At 45.4% G+C, this 22,060-nt stretch overlaps 1 protein-coding gene across 23 annotated transcripts in view; it reads right to left on the reverse strand.

The window, feature by feature from the left end:
- DLG1 (discs large MAGUK scaffold protein 1) overlaps nucleotides 1-22,060 on the reverse strand; it is an 818,929-nt gene that overhangs the window by 562,221 nt on the left and 234,648 nt on the right. For 2 of the 23 annotated variants that reach the window (XM_082251442.1, XM_082251447.1), the window contains exon 1: nucleotides 9,526-10,140. The exons of 18 other annotated variants lie outside the window; for them this stretch is intronic. In XM_082251442.1, coding sequence (XP_082107568.1) covers nucleotides 9,526-9,759 — 234 coding nt within the window. In that variant the 5' untranslated portion in view covers nucleotides 9,760-10,140. Of the gene's footprint in view, nucleotides 1-9,525; nucleotides 10,141-22,060 lie in introns of those variants that run through there. 3 more of the 23 variants (XM_082251444.1, XM_082251448.1, XM_082251446.1) reach the window with 2 other exon arrangements.

Consider the following 22,060-nt stretch of genomic DNA (forward strand, 5'->3'; position numbering starts at 1 on the left):
TCCTTGATTAATATCAACTCGGGTTATACTGCCCTCTACAGGAGTAGGACTAGACAGGAAAGAAAACGTTCTGGCCACACCTTAGGGGCAGTCCCAGAGGGTATATCCTCTCACTTCCTGCTACAGCAAATCAGTTATGTCACAAAGCAGTGTTTAGAGAATTTAACCCAACCCAACTCAAAAACAGAGGGGCGGGTACTACGTCTGTCAATGAGCTTAAGAGAAAAGGATTTTACGGTAAGATTTTACAAAAATCCATTTTTCTCTGTCGCTCATTGACAGACGTAGTCCTCCTTGATTAATATCAACTTGGGACGTCCCAAAGCAGTGCCACAAATGAGGGGTGGGATAACAGAAATCAAAATCCAGAAGGCCCAACCGGAGCCAACCAGAAGCATCAAGGACTCATTGAGCAAAAAGATGAGACCTAAGTGAAAAAAACCCAACAAACCCTCGAGGTAGACTAACGGTCTCCTCAAATTGCGGCCTGCAAAACCTTGCGGCCAAATGAGGCATCCGACGATGCCATCACATCAACTTTATAAAATTTTGTAAAGGTATGAACCGACGATCAAGTAATCGCTTTGAACCCCTGACGCCTGATGGTGGAAGGCCCAGGAAACACTAAGCGCCCGAATAGAGTGCGCCTTAACAGGGAACGGAGGATTCCGACCCTTAATAGAATAAGCTTGTACCACCGTCTGTCTAATCCATTTGGAGATAGTCGCGGCAGATGCAGGCAACCCCTTTCTGGGGCCATCCGTGATCACAAAAAGTGAATCCGTCTTACGGAACGATTCCGTAGTCTTCAGGTATACCCTGATTGCCCGAACCACATCCAAGGAATGCAACGCACATTCCCGAGGATGATTGGGCTTAGGGCACAAGGAAGGTAGCACAATATCTTCATTCAGATGAAAATCTGAAACCACCTTAGGAAGAAAGGATGGCTTCGGATGAAGAACTACCTTATCCCTATGAACCACTAGATATGGGGACCTAGATACTAACAGCGAGGGAGATGTTCGTTCGTTTCCAGCGTACCTGTAACCTTTAGATGCCTTGAATTCACATCGCAAATGTGAGTGGTTTTATCTGCTTTTTACTTTTTAATAAATGCCTTGTATACGGAGTTACACTATGTCCCTGTCATAATTTGTTTCCCACTATGTGGACATCGCCATTGAGAATTTAAAGGAGACATCCTGTGGCCATCCTTGGCATTACACTTAAGCTTTCTGTGGTCTACTCATTAGCTTGAGAGACCTACCCGTTCTGGTAAGCAGCCATCTGATTTTCCCTGGGTGATTTACACGTTGGTGTCTATTATATTCTTACAAGGAATTGCGTGGATGCACTCTTTGGGATCTTGTGGCACACCTTCTTGGATTTTCTCCTAATTTTTGCATGGACTTTATTGGGATTTAATTTAATTATCCTAATTTTTTCACTCTATTATATTTTACACTGGATGATTTATGATTTATGTGATTATTGATATACATTGGTGAAATTCACATTTTTAAGGAATACTGATTAATTTCAGGTTACCTTATCCCGACACACATACAGAGTGATATATATATTTTCTGTATTATATAATTTTTGTATTTTTTGGTGATTTTATTATTCACTATTTTCTAGCGCAGCACATTTTCGTTTAATTTCCACTATGGGTTTTTTCTGTGATTCCTTTGTGCAGCAGCTCACCCTACAATACTAATTTTTTATATAATTATATTAGCGCAGAAATATCCACTTTTAGATATGGGGAATGGCATGATAATGCAGCCAGTTCTGACACCCTGCGTGCAGAAGTGATAGCCACCAAGAAGGCCACCTTCTGGGATAATGTAAGCAAGGGAATCTCCCTGATATTTTAAAAGGGAGGTTTCTGAAGAACCGACAAACACCAAATTAAGATCCCAGGGCGGTAAGGGCGCGCGCACTGGCGGAGCCAAGTGCCGCACCCCCTGGACACCAAGGAATGAGTAGCCCAAGGCTTCTGAAAGAAGATTGCTAATGCTGAAACCTGACCCTTGATAATGCTCAAGGATAGTTTCTGCTAAACCCCCTTTTGCAGAAAAGCCAAGATTCGGGTCACCGAATAGGTACGTGGGGGAAATTCCAAAGATTCACACCACGCGATATAAGTCTTCCATGTGCGATAATAGACTTTGCTGGAAGTCGCTTTCCTTGCTTTAATTATTGTAGGAATAACTGAAGCTGACAACCCTTTGTCCTTCAGTACCTGGGTCTCAATAGCCAGGCCATTTAAACCAGCGACTGTAAAGCACGATGGAAGATCAGTCCTTGAGACCGCAGATCCTCCCTGAGAGGAAGTCTCCAAGGAGCGTCCGCTACTAGCCTGTCCAAGTCGGCGTACCCAGCTTGACGAGGCCAGCCCAGAATTTCCAGGATAACTGGAGTTCCCTCCACCTCTATCCTGCGGAAAAATCTCAGCAGCAATTTGAGAGGGGGGAAGACATACAGTAGCTGATACTGCCGTTCAGCGCGTCTGCTGCGTCCGCTAGAGGATCGCGGGTGCGAGCCCTGTTGAGCCAACCTACCAACAGATCCATATCCGGGGTGCCCCAATGAAGGGACAGCTGGTGAAATACCTCTGGATGAAGAGACTATTCCTCTTGATCCAGAATCTGACGGCTGAAATAATCTGCCTGTCCACCTCCGTGATAAATATCGCGGAGAGAACTGGAACAACTGTTCCCCCAATAAGAATGTTGGCCACTTCTATGGCCGCCAGGGCACTCTTGGTGCCCCTTGGTGATCGACATAAGTCATGACCGTGGCATAGTCCGATTGGATCCGAACCGGGCTGCCCTGGAGCTGCTCGGTCCAGTAAATCTGATCGCTCTCAGTTCCAACACATTTATCGGTAACCTGGAATTTATCAGAAGAAATTACATCCCCTGGCTGAGCATCGGAGACCAAAGCCACCAGACCAGAGCCTCCCTGGTCCGCTCACTCAATCGGATCCGATTGTCCAGGGAATCGGGATTCCGATTCCATATGGGAAAAATCTCCTCCTTGGAGCATTCGGGTATGAGACTGGCCAAACGGTACTGCCTCTAAGGAGGCGACCATCAATCCCAGCCAGTTGACGGACAGCAACATCCGAATCATTGACTGAATCTTCTGGAGTTTCTCCGCATGGAGAAACACTCTTGCCAAGGATGTATCCAAAATTAGGCCCAGATAGTTCAGTCTCCTGGTGGACTCCATCTCTTCCAAGACCAAAATTGGACGCACCTAGCCCTTTTTCCTGGGCATTGTGAACAAGTTCGACTAGAACTCCTCCAAGTAAATGGGGACTACCACTGCTAGTTGTATCAAGCTGTCCCCCGCAAAGCTTTTTAAGCAACCCGGGGATGTTGAATATTGGAAGGGAAGAATCGCACCGGTGGAAGTGATCGAAACTCGATCTTGTATCCCGACCATATGACCTTGCAAACCCCTTTATCCGGGATTCTGGAAAGCCCTGGATCCGGAAACCGGTGAAGACTTCCCCCCACCCCAGAGATGGGTGGGGCCCATTCTGTCAAACCAACGGGATAACAGTGGTTTTATTTAGTCTGGAAATCGGTGAGTCCACTATTGGTGATACCGTCCATCTTTGAAATGAGGGATTCCTCAAAAGGAAAGCGCCTAGCAATACGTTTGGAAATAGCAGGGGCTCGTTTACGGACGACCCAATTTGGGCAAGGGAAACCCTTCGCCATTTTGGTAGGCTTGCTAGTACCAAAAAAGGAATATGAGTCTCAGCTACCTCTGCCGGTGTAACCTCTGCCTCAAGATTTAAGGTTTCCCGGACAGACACAACTAGTGTTTCCACCAACGCTTCTTGTGCTATGGCGGAGGCAGAAGTGTCCTCCTTACTGTCTGAGGAGACCGTACCTGAGACAACAACCCCAGAAAAGGGACTGCAATGACCAGCTCAGAATCCGTATCTGAGGTATCAGATGACATAGGGGTAGGCGGGGGTCGCTCTTCTTGACCCCCGTCCCTGACAGGCTACCTCCACCCGGGATACCAAAGACTCCAAAACGCTGATAATGCATCATCACAAGTGGGGTACTGGAGGGTCCTGCGGCCACCCTGAGGGGATCAGGTGGGGATACATGTGGCAGGGTTCATGTAACAAGACACTTGCCAGCAAAACAAAAAAATTGATTGCAAGAAAAAAAACTTTTTTTTTTTAACTTAGTCCCCCAGCGCAGTAGCGCCCCTCAGTCTACCTGCTTGGACCCCTCAGAAAGAGAGAGAGAGAGAGAGAGAGAGACCCCAAGGCTCACCTGATGCACAGAAGTTTCTTATCAACCTGCTTCCAGCCCTGTCTGTTACAGACAGGAAGTCTTTGGCTTGCTTTCCCTGGGCCAAGGAGGCGGCTCTGCCCCTTTACACGCCTTCCGGCGTCTCCCAATTACTCCACGAGGTGTTTGGTCACCTCAAACATGGCCGCCCCATGCTGGAGACACGAGGCTACGCCAATATGGCGGCCTCATGCGATCTGCAGGAAAATGGCAGCGGCCTGTGTAGGATAGCGGCGGCTTGCAAGCTAGCAGCGGACTGCTGGATGTGTGCATTCGGCCTGTGCGGCCTGCGGAAGTGCCTTGGCCTGCGGGAGGTGTCCTCGGCCTGCGGGAGGCTGTGCGGCCTGTGGAAGTGACCGGCTTTCTGGAGGGATGGCGATCTGTGGCTGCAGTAACTCAGGCATAGGCATCGGCCTGTGTACACACTAGACAAGGTAGGATGCCTCTATACCTCAATAGTAATGCCTTTTAGTAGTCTGCCACTGACTTCAGTCACCCTTACAGTCATATAGTGACTTTAGATCGTCAGCTCCCAAACCAAGCCTCCTGGTTTCTATTCACAAAAATCACACTCAAATTGGGGGATCTGTGACCTGTTATAGGATAGAGGGGAGACCCAGAAACTGAGTGTCCGACCATCCCAAAGAGGGGCCCGCGTCCACCAACAAACCCGACAGGGGGAGAGGGGGAACATTCTACTCACCATACCGGAACCAGGTGGGCGCCAACTCCTGACAGAACCCCTCTCCACCGGGGTGGGGGGGCTGTCGACCAATACGGACGCCGTGACTCTGTTGGTCATTGGCGTCCAGGCGAGACGTTTAACTCGCAGGGTCAGTCCCCGTCCAGTGGGACTATGTCGCGGCCGACCCAGCGCGGAGCTATGGCCTGCACGCGCTCGTAGGCTGAACTGGGGTGACCACTGGATCTCAACATCCAGCCCGTCGCCCAGTTTCAGTGTACTTGCTTGAAGATCTCACAGGAACACTGGAGAAAAAAAGCTGTCTAAAAAAGTATTTCTAAAAAAAAAATCCTGCCAGGACCGAAGATCCTAGCAAGGAATCTAGGTCCTTACTCCTAACTAGGCAGAAAAAAACTGATTTGCTGTAGCAGGAAGTGAGAGGATATACCCTTTGGGACTGCCCCTAAGGTGTGGCCAGAACGTTTTCTTTCCTGTCTAGTCCTACTTCTGTAGAGGGCAGTATAACCCGAGTTGATATTAATCAAGGAGGACTACGTCTGTCAATGAGCGACAGAGAAATAGGGTTTCCATCCGTCCGGATTTCACGGACAGAATCGGATGTGCATCACAGCGGGTGTCAGCAGACATGTCACCGCTGACATCTGCTGCTCCATAGGGCTGAATGGGGCATCCGATCAAATCCGCCTAAAAAACTGACAGGCGGATCTGATCGGAACACCCGTGTGAAAGAGCCCTTAGGTTGGCACCTTTCACTGATTGTTACACTATTTGAGACTATTAATTGCTTCATTTTATGCTCATTTATTTATATATATTTATTTATATACTTTTGCACATACCCGTTTAATTTATTTTATCCCTTTTTTATTTACACATTATTGTGCATACATTCCTGTCCAATTATCACATACCATATTGCAGGCAGCGTTATTCCCTTACCTTGATCCCCCTTTTTTATATTGTCATTGACTATATTTTTGGGAGGCTGCAGCCCACTGATTTACCCAATACATATCCCTGAGCGCAGAGTTTTCCACTTACAGAAAATATATAGATTAACTTTAACTGAAAAGAACCCTTTAGTAGTGGCTCCTTTAAAAATATTGGCGCCACTACTGACAACTTGTTCTTGAAGGTGCATATTCCAAAGCTGTAATAACTTCCTTCAGTGCTAAACATATTAAATAGGTTCAAGCAAGTGCATAATATGCGACTGGACAACTAAAATACACATACTTCTGTCAGTTCAGTTGGGTTTATTAAATAGAAAAGGTAGGACTGTGGTGACAGTACAACAGTGGCAGCTTCCATCCTTCAGTCCTGAAGATGTGGGGCTTCAATCCCAAAATGTAATGTGTGTCAGGCTTAGGATGAAGCACAAATTGGCAAAAAAAAGTCCATCTGACAGGGGCATGCATGAACACCGATACAATATGCCTTGGCACCATTTATGGCAAGACCTGTTACACTGGGCAAGAAAACATGGCACAGCGCATTATTCATGCCATGTCATACCGAAAAAAATATATATAAAGCCCACCTCCCCAGGAGGTTAATGCTCATTTAGGTCTAGGGGATGGGAAAAGTACTTATTTAACCAACCCTTCGCTCCTGAAGCAGTCAGCACATGGACTGGTCCTCAGCATCCTCACTTTCAATGCAGAGATATGGACTTTGCATTGGTCTTGATGTTAAAGAACAAGGCATGCAGGAGCCTGTGGGAAAAGAGGATCAGTTAAATAAAATATGTTTTCTTGTACCACTAGGCCTAAGTAAACATTTAACCCTTTAAGTGTGGGGACAGCTCCATTGTAAGGGAGCATTTTTACTTTCCCTGGAGTTCAAGCTTTAATATTAAAAACCTGTCAGCATTTGATCATCATTCATTCTAATATATAGGCACAATGAGGAGAACTCCTATGCATGAGGATCAGCAAAATTACCGGCACTTTAGGTTCACTGCCCAACAGTAGCAGTATTAACCCATTTGTGCACTAGACATTTTGAGTCACCTGAACAAAATTTTCTGGACACAGATGCGTTAGAAATACATTATTCAAATCAATTAGCCAGTTTTCTCACAGATGCGTTAGAAATACATTATTCAAATCAATTAGCCAGTTTTCTGTCTCCTTGGAACCCAATAAACCCAATCCCATCTCATGTGTTCCCAACTCCACCCACCAGCTGTAGCAATTAGCAAGGGGGCCTAACTCTTCCATATTTTTTTCAAGTTATATTATGTAGAATGCAAGAGTAGTAGTGATAATCTGGGGAAGATCACATCAGAGCTGAAGACTCCAGCAAGAGACAAAACAGGTCAGCATCTATTTCTCAGACTGAGATGCTGGATCAGCAATGAAAATCATGTGAATCCCACTGCTCTTACTGATAAAAAAAAAGGTTAAGTAACAAGGTTATTGGATATTTTCTGATTTCAATAATGCATTCACACAGCCTTAAAAAACACTGAAAGGCCTACTTAACAGTTGTCCCAAGGCTATGAGGGAATTTTTAATATAGATTGTTTACATATGGGCAGTGAGGAGTCTTTACAGCAACATTTGCTGCACATTTGCCATCACTGTGCTCTTTTAGCAGGGCCATTTGGTTGCACAAGAACAATATAAAAAAACAAAACCACTGTCATTACTTCCCATAAATAAATAAATGTAACTGAAACTGGCACAAAGTTACAATGTGTTCAAAGGCCTTTCATTCAGAGAAATCTGCTGGTCCAATTACAATGGAGTATTATTTTCTCCTTTAAACTGACTATCTGGAATGCTTGGAGAGCATTAAAAATGTATTACAACTTCCTTTCCCTTTTCTATATTGCTATTAAGGCACACGTCTCTAATGTCAGCTTCTGAGGCCTCTGTTAATATGACAACACATTTAATGTGAATACAAGCCATATCACAACATACAATTAGTGTAAATTTTTTATTTCTATTTGTACCAATTGAAATAATTCCAAATACCTAAAAAGCGTTTCACTCTGCTCCCTCCCCTCCCCCCCCCTCCCCCCAAACAGAGGAGGGGAAAAAATATACGCAAGCATAAGGAACACACACACACACACACACACACACACACACACACACCTTTATTTAAAAATTAATTCCATGGAGGATGGGTGCTGATAGAACTGAAAAATATTAAGCAAATATTCTATTGCCTTGCACAATGCCACCCATCTTGACTGGGAGCTGGAGGAGGTGTTAAAGTAGCTTACAGAAGGGGGAAAGGCCCTCAGCAATGATGCGCTTTCATTAACATTCAGTGGATACTAGAATCTGTAAAACTAATAGTGAAAAGTGGTGTAATCCCCCTAGGTGTGCAAGAAAATAGAACTATATGAATCACAAAAGTGGCAAATTATTAGTACAATTATCATAGCAAGTAAACAGGTTGAAAATTTACGTGAACGGAGTATCTAGGCTCCCTGACTAGGCGATGGATTTCAGAAATATGAATACTGTATTAAATTATATTTACAGAAAAGTCATTAGGACTCCACCTACTGTGCCTGCAAAAGTTACTTATTGGACATGTTACTGAGTAGCCAAAGCATAATGCATGAACACTTTTCAAGGTTATGTCACAACAGAGCAATACTAAGCTGTGCATTTACATAAACAATATTCTGTCAAAATGGTGATGGACCACTCTGAGCATCAACCGTGTATTTAATTTGGTTATATAATACATATGAGGTTGCCTTTTTTGTTATAGATGTTTGGAAATATAAGTTTAAAACATTTTGCTTATATATTAAAATAGAAGCACAAAACACATTACTAATAATTCCACTAAAAACAATTTAGTCAATACAATCTACACCTAAAAACTGGTCCTTGTTTGTGATCAGTGCTAACGTGAATTAGATCTGCCCTCATACCATGAACTGCATAGTTCTAAATAAGCCGAACATGCAAAAGCAATATTTGTTACAAATAAAAGGACAGAACAAATGATCATAATATTAATAAACAAAACGAGGCTTAGATGCCATTAATATAACATACTTCAAGGTTCCTAAACACAACAGTGCAACTTGAAAGTATTGAGACACACTGATGTTTGGCAACAAGCGAACCCATATTTTAAACTTTTACAAGCAAAATAAAGGCTTTTAATCAATGTTAAACATTGAACCATTTTGCTTATTTAAAAGGATGATCACTTGCTGGACAAAAACCAAAAGAGCATTGCAAGGCATTATCTTATAATACATTCTGCTGAACAGATTGGAACACAATGCGTTTATAAAAACAACAATTAGATCAAATCCTAACCCAAATGCTGAACAAACAGGTGCATGCACAGCAGACAAAACATAGCCCACACAAAACACATTCCAGTATTAATATTTGATTTTCCTTTGTAGGTTTAGATGGTTCCAGCCCAAACCAGCATACTTAAAGAAACAGACATTTCCCAAACATTCAGTATTTAAACAAATCATTCCAACAAGTGGCAAGTTACCTGGGCGGAGCTGGCAGCTACTGAGATGCAGTCAATAAAGCTGTGTCTGCGAGTAAAAAAAGCCACTATTTGCTGCCATCGAGAAGGTTCCGGCTCAGCTCTAAGCTCTTCTGCAGAGCCCTTCTTTGCCCATGGCTTCAGTTTTGGGCCTACAGAGCTATGACTGGAGCTAGTATTGCCACCTCGATTGGAGCGGGAGTACAAGAGTGTGTTGTTTCCGAAAATGTAATTCATCTCTGCAGCTCTGCAGGTGGTTGCCAGGCAGTCTTACTCTTCTACCAGCTGCCGAGTGGTGAAGGATCAGCAAGAACTGCAGATAGAATTACAGCAGCATCACATCCAAATCAGAAAGCAAAAATCCTGGTCCCTTGCTGTGCTCATTGTTTCCCCTTGGAGTCTAGTCATGCAGAACACTATACCTGTTACATGCCTAAAAGGTATTGCTCATTGCTGCAGTAAACAGAAAAGGGAGAAAACGGCAATTCACACTGCATCTGCTTCCCATGATTTTCTTGCCTCTGAGGTCTGCAGGGATCAAAAGCTGCTCTTCTTTTGTTAGCTGATAACTAGGCAGACTGAAGCCAGGAAGTGAGGTCGATTAGCAGGTAGGATGCTAGAAGCATTTGACTGCAAAGACCCAGTGTGGCTGCCTGATTTAATGTACTGGGTGGGGAAAAGGCTAAATTACCAAGTTTCAATCACCGCCTGTAGTAAAATCGAATGACATTTCTCACTGTTGACATAAATTATACATAGAAACAGAAAAACAGTGAAAGTACACTCTAATTGATCTTCTACATAGACAATTAGTTAAGTGTTTTCAATTAAACAGCAACTACAATGCTCCGATGCTTCTTGTATGATATAATATTCCCGGAAAGGTTGCATTAGTATTGGCTTTTTTCAGAATAGTTAAGTAAATAAGAACCTAAACGGGAGGTATATTTGAAGACTCTCTTACAGATAAAATGCTACATTAGTGAGGTAAAAAACAAAAACAAAATTCATGGGCAACTGCATCCTTATTTTAATACCATCCTTAATAGCGCAAATAAATCTGCAGACAATTCCCATTTTGAAAATATAATGTTTGAAATGATTTATATTGGGCAACATTACAATCCAAAAAGTGGTTTATGGTGTACCTGCGCTATGGAATTTGATTTAAAAAGTTTATGGTTTAAGCTGCCACCAACCTACCACTGAGGTAGAATGAGAATAGGGGTGATGGGTTGTTGGTAAATGGTGCTACCACTTCATAAAGCAGCACACCACTGCATAGAAGTCATAAAATCATAAGACGTCTTCTATGTGTGGGATAAAGCAAAAACTGTGCAATATGATAAAATTTTGGGTCCTACCCCATATAATGAGCATAAAATCACATAGATTGTGTGCAGTATAAAATATTAGGAACTAACTAAGAACCATAAAAAGTGCACAGTGCTGTAAAAATTAAGTGTCAAAGTGCTAAGTAATGGATACAGATCCTGTCTGAACCAGTGTTCAACCAATACTGTGGTTGAAATACAAATAAAAGACTCAGTGCTGGAGTAATAAAGTGCCAGTATGCTGGATGGATTCCAGAGGTATATATAATATATAATATGGAACCTTTCAGTGGGCCACACAGGCTCTTAGTGGCTATTTAATACATTCCTAAAGTGATAAGTGCCTTGTAAACAGTGCTTAAATAAAACAAAATTTAAATAAAAAAGTGCTGAAGCTACCTTTTAAATTGTGATGAATACATTTTATTTTATTTGTGCTCACAAACCCGAGGGTTGGGTGTAGTTATGAGCCCGTTGTGAAATAGCATAAAGGTGGGTGGTGTATGCACACAATAGTCCCACAAAACGGTGTCCGTGCTAAAAGTGCAAGTGCTAATACCCGTGGCCCCCCACGGCTTGCTTTTGAACGGAGTTACACAGCTGGTGTTGTCCCAACTGAGGGGTCTCCCCCTGCTTTTCCACAGCTGGTTTACCACCAGGGGCCCCTCGTCCAGGTTGTTTGTGGGCACCGTATGCTTTCAGTATAAAAAGAAAAGAGCTCCCATTGCGTAGTATATATAATGTGGAAACAATCAAGTATTCACTCACTATTGGGAAGTTCACCGTCAGCGTGCAGAGCGCTTCCGCGTTCAACAGTCCAGAACCACTGCAACCGGAAGGGACGTTGTAAACTCCACCCTATACTTTTCGTCACTACAACGTCATCTGGAGCGGCGCCATCTTGCGTTACTCCCGGTGTTTAAATAGGCCACTGTATCCTAGTAACCAATTTGTTAACGATCGCAATATTGGTAAGTGTATTGAAGCCCTCCGGCAGCCATCTTAATACACTCTGGGCCAGATTACTATGGAATGTTCCGGGGCCAATAGAGCATTGCGGATACAGCCGGCCTGAAACTCATCATGTGAACTTCCCCCGCATATACGGCACCTTGCATTGCTATGTGGGACATGTGTCCCTAAAAACATGTTCATTAGTAATACATTAAATTACAAACCATCCCGCTGGATTAGATATTTACGTTAAAGCAGTAAATCAGAATGTATTCAAAAGTGTATAAGTACCATGGCCCTGGCTACCATTTGATCCTGGGAAAGTGCGTATCACTCATCCCAGTATTTATTGCACCTCTGACCCTTGGGGAAACTTCACAGGAGCCAGTTCCCCATTATTTGCCTGCCCCTTAGTGGGGATCCTTGAGGGACAAATGCTGGGGATCGGGTGACTTGCTGCTCACCAGGCCTCCTGTTAAGTGACACTACACCATAATACCCCCTTTTGGGATCTGTCTCCCCTGTGCTGGCGCAAACCCCCTTTATTTTCCTCTTTCTCCTTCCCTCTTCCCCTTGTCCCCTGACTTTGGGGCTTGGCGGGTTTCTGTTGACTTCCAGAATCACTACATGGAATCCACAACCTATATTCCTACTACTATCTCTATGTCGCCCTGCCTTGGAAGCAAGGAAGTCCTTTCCTTCTCAGGATCCTTTTGAGAGCCTTACTCCAGGTGCCTATAGCTAGACCTAGGACATTTTTTTGTGCCCTCTCCCCTGAAGAAACTACAGTTTTCAAAACATGTTGGGATTACTGTTTCCGAATCACCATCTACAGGCTCTACACATGCCCCTTTATTGATTTAGTAACTATCATGGCACAGTTATTTGCACTAATTTGTCTGATGTACTAGTCTGTATGTATGTTTTTATAGTATCTGGAGTAATTCATGTACCCAGCTCCTTTCATGTGATTTTAAACTATTGTGTATGATATGAAATAAACTTCTTGAATTTTTACTTAAAAACCCTCTTTTTTCATTGTGTGCATGCTGTAATAAACCCCATTTGGGGGGCCGATGTTTTCCTTTGCTAAGTACATAAGCACGGACACAAATTTACTTTGGTCACAAATTACAAAGCAGGTTTGCATCATTTTCTTAGTGGGTTCCTGAAAGATATCTTCACCCAAAAATTAGAGAATGTCAAAGTTGAGCACCAGACCGTTATTAAAAGACTACTATTTAATTCAGTATTTTTGTTTAACCACTTAAGCCCCGGAAGATTTTACCCCCATTCCGACCAGGGGGTATTTTGCGATTCGGCACTGCGTGACTTTAACGGACAATTGCGCGGTCGTGCGACGCTGTACCTAAACGAATTTGGCGTCCTTTTTTTCCCACAAACAGAGATTTCTTTTGGTGGTATTTGATCACCTGTGCGATTTTTTGATCACGCGCTATAAACAAAAAAAGAGCGTCAATTTTGCAAAAATAGCAATATTTTTCACATTTTTTTATATGAAATTCCCCAAAAAAAAAAAATTTAAAAATCAAAATTTTTTTACTTTTTCGGCCAATTTGTTTTATGCTACCTATGTTTGGCAAAAAAAAAAATCGCAAAAAGCGTATTTTGATTGGTTTGCGCAAAAGTTATCGCGTTTACTAACAAAGGGAAAGATTTCCGTCATTTTTGTTGTTATTTTTTTTAACGTGTAATGGCAGCGATCTGCGATTTTTTTTGCGGTACTGCGACATTGTGGCGGACAGATCGGACCCTTGACTGACATTTTTGACACTTTTGGGGTTACCAGTGACATTTCTACAGTAATCAGTGCTATATATATATGCACTGTTACTGTAAAAATACACTGGTAGTGAAGGAGTTAACTTTATTTGGGAGGGAGGGGCTGTGTGTATCCCTAGGGGCGTGCTTTCTACTGTGATTGGCTGGGGCTTGAGCTGTATGGACACTGATCAACGGATCTACATACTAGATCCGAGTGATCAGTATCCTAACAGCAAGGAGAATGACAGGCAGCTTGTTTACACAAGCTGCCTGACATTCTCCCTCTCCCCCGCCGACCGCCGAGTGACCGGCGGACATCGGGTCCGCCGGTCACACGCGCGGGGGGGGGGGGTCCGTGACCACGCGGGGGCGCGCGCTCGCTCCCTAGACCCTCACAAGCTAGTGACGTAGCCCTACGTCACTTTGCCTGTGAGGGGCTGACTGCCGACGTAGATCGGCGTTAGGCAGTCGGCAAGTGGTTAAAAGAGAAGTTTAGGAATTGTACTTACCTAGGTGGATTCAGCATTGGTTCCCCACTAGCTCTAAGACAATGAACTGAGCGATCACACACCCCTGATCATTCAGTTCTCTGTTAGAGAGATGGTGACTGTCAGTCATCCTTGTCCGCTGTCCCCATCTTTACTGAGAGGTTGACTAAGCTGTCAGTTCAGGCGTCTGGGTGGATGCAGCCCATATGGTCTCGATCTTTTCCCAGCCTGGACTGGCTCTGACATCAGCCGACAGTGGGCTTTAGCCCGCTGTCAACTAGAACCAGGTCACAGGGTCTATTAACCACTTGCCACCAGCCCACCATCAAATGACAATATTTTCTGACAAACTAAAAAAAAAATTTCAAAATATTTGCTATTTTTTTCATTTGCAAAAAAAAAAAACAGCGATTAAATACCACCAAAAGAAAGCTCTATTTGTGTAAAGAAAATTATAAAAAAAAAATGAATTTGGGTACAGTGTTGCATGACCGTGCAATTGTCATTCAAAGTGCGACATCACTGAAAACTAAAAAAAAAAAATGGCCTGGGCAGGAAGGGAGTGAAGGTGCACTGTATTGAAGTAGTTAAGTATCAGTCATGGTATATGTGATGGAAAAATAGAGATAAACAGAAAAACGGTTCACAGGAGTGCACCCAAACAAGCTTTGGTTGTACTTCTCCTTTAAAGAAATCTTGTCGGTAGATAATTTCAGCAAACATTTTTTCATACATTTCTATGTACATTTTATGTGTATTACATACCTGTGCAGACATCCATATTAGTTCAGTGCCCTGATTAGACTCAGAGGTGACACTCAGGTGACACTATAGCATTTTTCTTCCCTCCCCAGCTGCATAAAAGGTTATGTAGGGAGGTGAAGGCGAGAGGAGCTGGGCTAGCACAATAGAAAAAGCACTCCTCCATTAAAAAAAAGGTCAATAATTTTATCAACTTCTGTCAAATGAACATGTTGGAAAATTTTTGGTCAGTGAGTGGCTGCAGTGATTGGTGGCGCTGGCAAAATACAATATTCCATGTGGAGGGAAGGGAAATTTCCTCCATCCACCTCGTCTGTGTGGATGAAGGAATAAGCCCTGTGGCTGAAGAAAAAATACGGACTAGTCTAATTAAAGCAGTATTAAACTCAAAAGCAAAACATTTCTAAGCCTTTATTATTTTACCTGGTGATCCAGCCAGCAAAAGGCCAGGCTCTCCAGGAGAACGTATCAATTTACATCCCTAATGCCCAACCAGCGTCCCCTTGGTATATGATGCATGGTCCTTGGACTTCAGCATTATGTAAGGACATTGATTAGGGTAAGAGAATTGATCTCTACTAACCTCATGTAACTAGTTTCCAATTTCATATTGTCTTCTGCAACAAATCACCAGCCAAAAACGGAACATGTCTACATTCTCTGTCCCTTTTCTCTATTGGGTCTGCAGTTTTTAATAATCCTCTCAATCATTAGATATATTAAACATTATGTGTGGCCCTTAGGTGAGGTCAGGCCCCCTTTAGGTCATACATTGTCAACCATTAGTTTACACTGGCAGGGGTTATTAAACTAGTCAGCATTTATTCAAGTAAAACCTTTATCCCAAAGGAAAAAAAAAACTGTTTGCGGTAACTGATTGTAAAGTGTTAACTGGAGTGTGGCTTCAGTTTGTTAGGGTATCTGAATCAAATACACTTACACACCGCCCCCCCCCCTCTCAGAACTCATTCACGGTCCATGTATTCCTATGGATAGGTGGGTGTAAACTGACTATCAACTTCCATACAAACAGGGTGCCCATCCATGGATCACAATTTGGCCAGTCTCTGCTGAACCGTCCAAATTTCAATCCATGTATGGCCAGCTTAACTTTCAGTTCCAAATTCTTAGAACAAGGATACAGCCATTATACTCAAGCCAGTTCTCATTTGCAAATGTGAAGCCAATACTTTACAGTGTCTCAAAAACAGGGGAACCATGGAACAGATGAGGCTTTGCCAGAATACACACGACATTAGAGGTTGTGTTTCGCAAGTGAAAGCCTGAATACAAGGAATTTTAACTTGCCTGTAAATTCCATTTCTTGGAGTACACTACAGGACATAGGCTAAGTATTCATAGAATCTGTGTTACTGGCTCCCACATTCAGGTGAATAAACACTGAAAAAGATTTTGAGTACACACCCCTTGGGCACCTCCCCTAAAACAGCGAGTCCTCAGTTTTGCAACAAGTAATGCAGAATAACCAAGGAATAGAAAGGAGTGTGGTTTGTGTCCTATACTGTACTCCAAGAGGTAGAACTCACGGGAAAGTCAAAGTTCTTCTTGGCCACTTCTGGACCAGAAGATTTTACCCCCTTAATGACCAGCCCATTTTTTTGCGATACGGCACTGCATTACTTTAAAATGACATTGCGTGGTCATGCAAAAGGCTATACCAAAATAAAATTGATTACCTTGCGGTTTTTATTTTTTGCGCTATAAATTTTAAAAAAAGAGCGACAATTTTGGGAAAAAAAAAAACTTTTTTTTACTTTCTGCTATAAAACACAGCCAGTAAAAAAAAAAAAAATCAATCAACTTTCTTTATAAATTTAGGCCAATATGTAATCTGCTACATATTTTTGGTAAAAAAAATTGGTTTGTGCAAAAATGATAGTGTCTACAAACTATATTTTTTATGGGATTTTTATTTATTTTTTTACTAGCAATGGCAGTGATCAATCATTTTTAGCAGGACTGACACATTGCGGCAGACAAATCGAACATCTGAAACTTTTGACAGTGACACTAATACAGTAATCAGTAAAAAATGCACTGTTACTGTACGAATGACACTGGCAGTGAAGGGGTTATCAGGGGCGATCAAAGCATTAAAGAGGAAGTAAACCCTCCTCTGACACTTGTACCTATAGGTAAGCCTATATTAAGGCTTACCTATAGGTACTGTAAATATCTCCTAAACATGCACCGTTTAGGAGATATTTACCTTACATGCAGCCAGTGACGTCACTGGCACATGCGCTCTGAAGGAACGGCCTCTGGTGCCGTTCCTTCAGAGTCCCGTGCCGTGACCGTCGGCTCCCGCGCACGTGCGCGGGAGTGACATCACCGCGGCTCCGGCCAATCAGATGGCCGGATGCCGCGATCCCGGAAGATGGGCGACTGAACATGTCGCCCGTCATACAGTTGAGTGAGCGGCACGGCGGGGGCTCGTTGTAAGGTTAGTATTTCATAATGAGCTAGTATGCGATGCATACTAGCTCATTATGTCTTTGTCTTTCAGGTTGTAAAAAAAAAAAAACGGAATTTTTGTAAAATCTTACCTGTAAAATTCCTTTCTCTGAGTCCTCCGACAGTCGCCGCCCCTTCATATTCATCACCAATGGGTTATGTCCTCTTATCCGTAGGAGTAGCTAGGCAATAGAATATGTTAGTACAAAAGACTTTTAACATATCCCCACCCCCAGGGGGTGGTCCCCTCAGTACATAACCCTCCACTTCCTGTAACCAAACCAGTTTCAGTGAAATAGCAGTAGAGAGTACATGAAAAACCCCAAAAGAGGGGCGGGGGCGGCGACTGTCGGAGGACTCAGAGAAAGGAATTTTACAGGTAAGATTTTACAAAAATTCCGTTTTCTCTTACGTCCTCCGACAGTCGCCGCCCCTTCATATTCATCACCAATGGGATGTCCCCAAGCAGTGTAAACATGAGGGGTGGGAAGAACGCAGCCGCGCCCAAGGCAACGCCGTCTCCCCATCAGAGAAAGGAACCTTACCAAAGGAAGGAACCCAGTTGGGCATAAGAACAAAACACTCGCTCAACAGGAGCAAGAAAACCCAGGGAAAAAACAAATGTCCCAAACAGTCAAAGAACCCGTAACAAGGGCTCTAGGGAACTGCCGCACCGAGAACCTTGCGGCCAAAGGAAGCATCAGCCGATGCCTTAACATCTACTCTGTAGAATTTTGTGAAAGTGTGAACGGTCGACCAAGTCGCCGCCTTACACACCTGGGCCACAGAGGCCCCATGACGACAGGCCCAAGACGTACTCAGAGATCTGGTAGAGTGCGCCTCCACAGGTACAGGGGGAACTTTCCCCTTCAAAGCATAGGCCTGATCAATGGTCTGTCTGATCCATTTGGCGATGGTAGAAGCCGACGCCGCCATGCCCTTCCGAGGACCTGCCGGAAGAACAAACAAGGCATCCGACTTGCGAAAAGACTCAGTCGATTTCAAGTAGACTCTAATCGCCCGGACAACATCCAAGGAGTGAAGCAGCACCTCCGTCGGATGCTTAGGCTTCGCGCAGAGCGAAGGTAGGACAATGTCCTCATTGAGATGAAAGTCCAAAACCCTTTTTGGAAGAAAAGAAAGGTTAGGTCGCAAGACCACCTTGTCCAAATGCACAACCAGATACGGAGACTTGCAGGACAAGGCTGCCAGCTCCGACACTCGACGAGCCGAGGTGATAGCCACCAAAAAGGCGACCTTCTTGGATAACAAAGACAGCGAGATTTCCCTGATCCTTTCAAAAGGAGCACGCTGCAATACAGACAGGACTAGATTCAAGTCCCAAGGGGGCAGAGGGTCCCTCCTAGGAGGGATCAGATGACGTACCCCCTGCACAAAAGTGCTAACCAAAGCGTTAGATGCCACAGGACGTTGAAACAGAACGGCCAAAGCGGACACCTGACCCTTGATCGTAGCCAGCGCCAAACGCTGTTCAACACCCGTCTGAAGGAAGGGCAACACCCTAGACACTGATTAAGTGGTAGGAGAGAAACCCCTGGATTCGCACCAGGCAAAACATGCCTTCCAAGTACGGTAGTAAACCTTCCCCGAGGAAGACCTCCTCGCAGTGATCAAGGTGTGAATGACCTCAGGGGAAAGACCCCTGGTCTTCAGGACCTCGGTTTCAACAGCCAGGCCGTCAAAGCCAGCGACTGTAAAGCAGGATGGAAGATCGGTCCTTGCGACAGAAGATCTTCTCGAAGAGGCAGACGCCACGGGACGTCGATTGCCAGATTTACGAGGTCTGCGTACAAGGACCGGCAAGGCCAGTCCGGTGCCACAAGAATCACCGCAGTTGGTTCCGAGTGCAACCTGCGAAGGAACCTGGACAGTAATTGAACCGGTGGAAACACATACATCAGTCGGTACTGATGCCACGGGGCAACCAACGCGTCCGACGCGTCTGCCCGAGGATCGCGCGTCCTTGCCACGAACCGTGGAACTTTGTTGTGCAGACGAGATGCGAACAGGTCTACCTCCGGAAGACCCCACTTCGCGCACAACATCTGGAAGATATCCGGGTGAAGGGACCATTCCCCCTGGTCCAGGGTCTGGCGGCTCAGATAATCCGCCTGCCAATATTCCACTCCCGGAATGTGAACAGCTGATATTGTCGGGACATGCGTCACGGCCCAAGACAGAATCGCGGCCACTTCTCGAGCCGCCTGGGCACTCCTGTTGCCCCCTTGGTGATTGATGTAAGCCACCGCCGTGGCATTGTCCGCCTGCACCCTGACCGGACAGCCGTGAAGACTGTCCGTCCCACGACGAAGACAGAGGAGTACCGCTCGCAGTACCAGAACGTTGATCGGAAGGGAGGATTCCTCCTGCGACCAAACACCCTGGGCGGACAGAACGCCCAGAACACCACCCCAGCCCGACAGGCTGGCGTCCGTGGTGATCACCGTCCATGAAAGGGGACGAAAAGACTTGCCCCCCGACACTGAGGGGGACCGAAGCCACCACAGAAGATCCCTTCTGGTCTGAGAACGCAAGGATATCTGAAGATCCAGAGAGTGCGGTCGCCCGTCCCACTTGGACAATATCTCCGCTTGGAGACCCCGAGTGTGAAACTGAGCGAAGGGAATCGCCTCGAAAACCGAGACCATCAATCCCAGACACCGCATGCACGTCCGAATGGACGAGAACTGATTGTCCCTGAGGGACCTGACTCCCTCCCGAAGAGCCCTGAGTTTGTCGTCCGGTAGGAAGACCTTCGCCTGGACAGAGTCCAGAATCATTCCCAGATACGGGAGGCGGACCGACGGGCACAATGTTGATTTTGGGAAATTGATCGTCCAACCAAACTCTTGCAGAGTCTGCAACGTGACGGACAGATCCTTCACCAGACCTTGGTTGGTCGCAGACCGAACCAAAATATCGTCCAGACATCCCAGGACCGATATGCCCTGGGCTCTCAACAAGGCCAGAACCGGTGCCAGCACTTTGGTGAACACCCTCGGAGCCGAGGCGAGACCGAAAGGCAAAGCCACAAATTGGTAATGATCCTCCGCTATGGCGAATCGAAGGTACCTCTGGTGACCCTCGAAAATGGGGATGTGAAGATACGCATCCTTCAAGTCGATGGAAGCCATGAATTCCCCCGGAACCAGGGCAGCCACCACCGACCGCAGGGATTCCATGCAGAACTTGCGCACCCGCACAAAGCGGTTCAGCGCCTTCAAGTCCAGAATCGGACGTACCTTGCCCTCTTTCCTGGGCACGGTGAACAGATTGGAATAGAACCCCCGAAATCTGTCCCGATGAGGTACCGGGACCACCACACCCTGAGCCCTCAGGTCCTGCACCGCTAGGCGCAGGTCCCGCAAACGCTCCGGGGATAACAGAAGATTTGAGGGAAAAAATCTGCTCATCGGCCGAGAGAGAAACTCGATCTTGTAGCCAGATCGAACGAGTTCCTGAACCCACCTGTCCCGAACCCGGGACAGCCATGGCCGAGAGAAAACCGAGCAAGCGTCCCCCCACCCCAGACTCGGGTGAGGGCGCCCCTTCAGGCCGCACTGTTGTGGGCCGCAGAACCGGATTGGCCGGACTTTTGCTTACCTGCCCACGGCTCCTTCTTACCAGGAGCCGCCTTGGGCTTGTGGGATTGAGGCAAAAGCGTGCTCTTACCACCCGTGACTCACTTAATTAGTGCATCTAAGGAGTCGCCAAAAAGGCGAGAACCATCATAAGGCAGATTGGCCAAGGTCTCACGGGAAGATTGATCCACAGACCAACACTTCAACCAAACCAGGCGGCGATTTAACACCGCCACACTGTGTACACGTGCAGCCAACGGAACCATATCCAGGTCCGCATCACACAAGTACATGACACCCTGGTGGATTTTATCCACCATATCCAAAGTCGCCTGGGGGGCAGAATCAGCCACCAGGACCCGCCTAAGCACCTGCGTCCAGCTCGCGACCGCCTGAGTCGCCATAAGAGAAGCGAATAAAGCTTTTAACATAGGACCCATAATAGAATAGGTGTGACGGGCAAGAGATTCCATTCTCTTGTCCGTGGCATCCCGGAACACCGGGGTGTCTTCAGCCGGAATCGCAGTGGATTTGTTTAAAACAGCTATCGCATGATCCACCGGCGGTGGAATACACCAGCGCTCATCAGTAGCAGGCGTAAAGGGATAGCGTAGCTTAAAACTACTAGGTACAGCAAATGGCTTGCGTATATTACGCCACTGTTCTTTTACAGCGTTTTGAATCAGCAGTGCAGGGGTACACCTGCGACGTTTTGCGCCTTTTCTGCGTCCCATCAGCCGCCAAGGCAGCTGGAGGACATGATTCCTCCTCTAACCGCAGTGTTTGCTTGATAGAAGCAACCAATTCATCCATGAGTGCAAGCTCTTCAGACGAGCCAGGGGGGAATTATCAACCCCCTCCACCTCAGCCTCCATATCTGACCCGACAAGGTCCAGGGAGGAACGGGACCCCGAAAAGGAGACCCCAGCCACAGCAGCCCCAGTACCATCACCCTCTGAATCAGAGGAAATTGAAACAATGGGCCTTTGTGGATTGAGCAGCCACCAGCATTTGCACCTGAGTCGCAAGGCTAGCCACAATCGCAGCCAAATCCCCCCCATGGGGGGAGAGTACAGACCCCTGGCTCCCCCTAAAGTTGTAGGAAATTTGTTTTCCTGAGAATCCATGCCCCTGTAGC

The sequence above is a fragment of the Pelophylax lessonae genome (genome assembly GCF_965119305.1).
Source record: "Pelophylax lessonae genome assembly, chromosome: 3".
Classification (NCBI taxonomy): domain Eukaryota; kingdom Metazoa; phylum Chordata; class Amphibia; order Anura; family Ranidae; genus Pelophylax; species Pelophylax lessonae.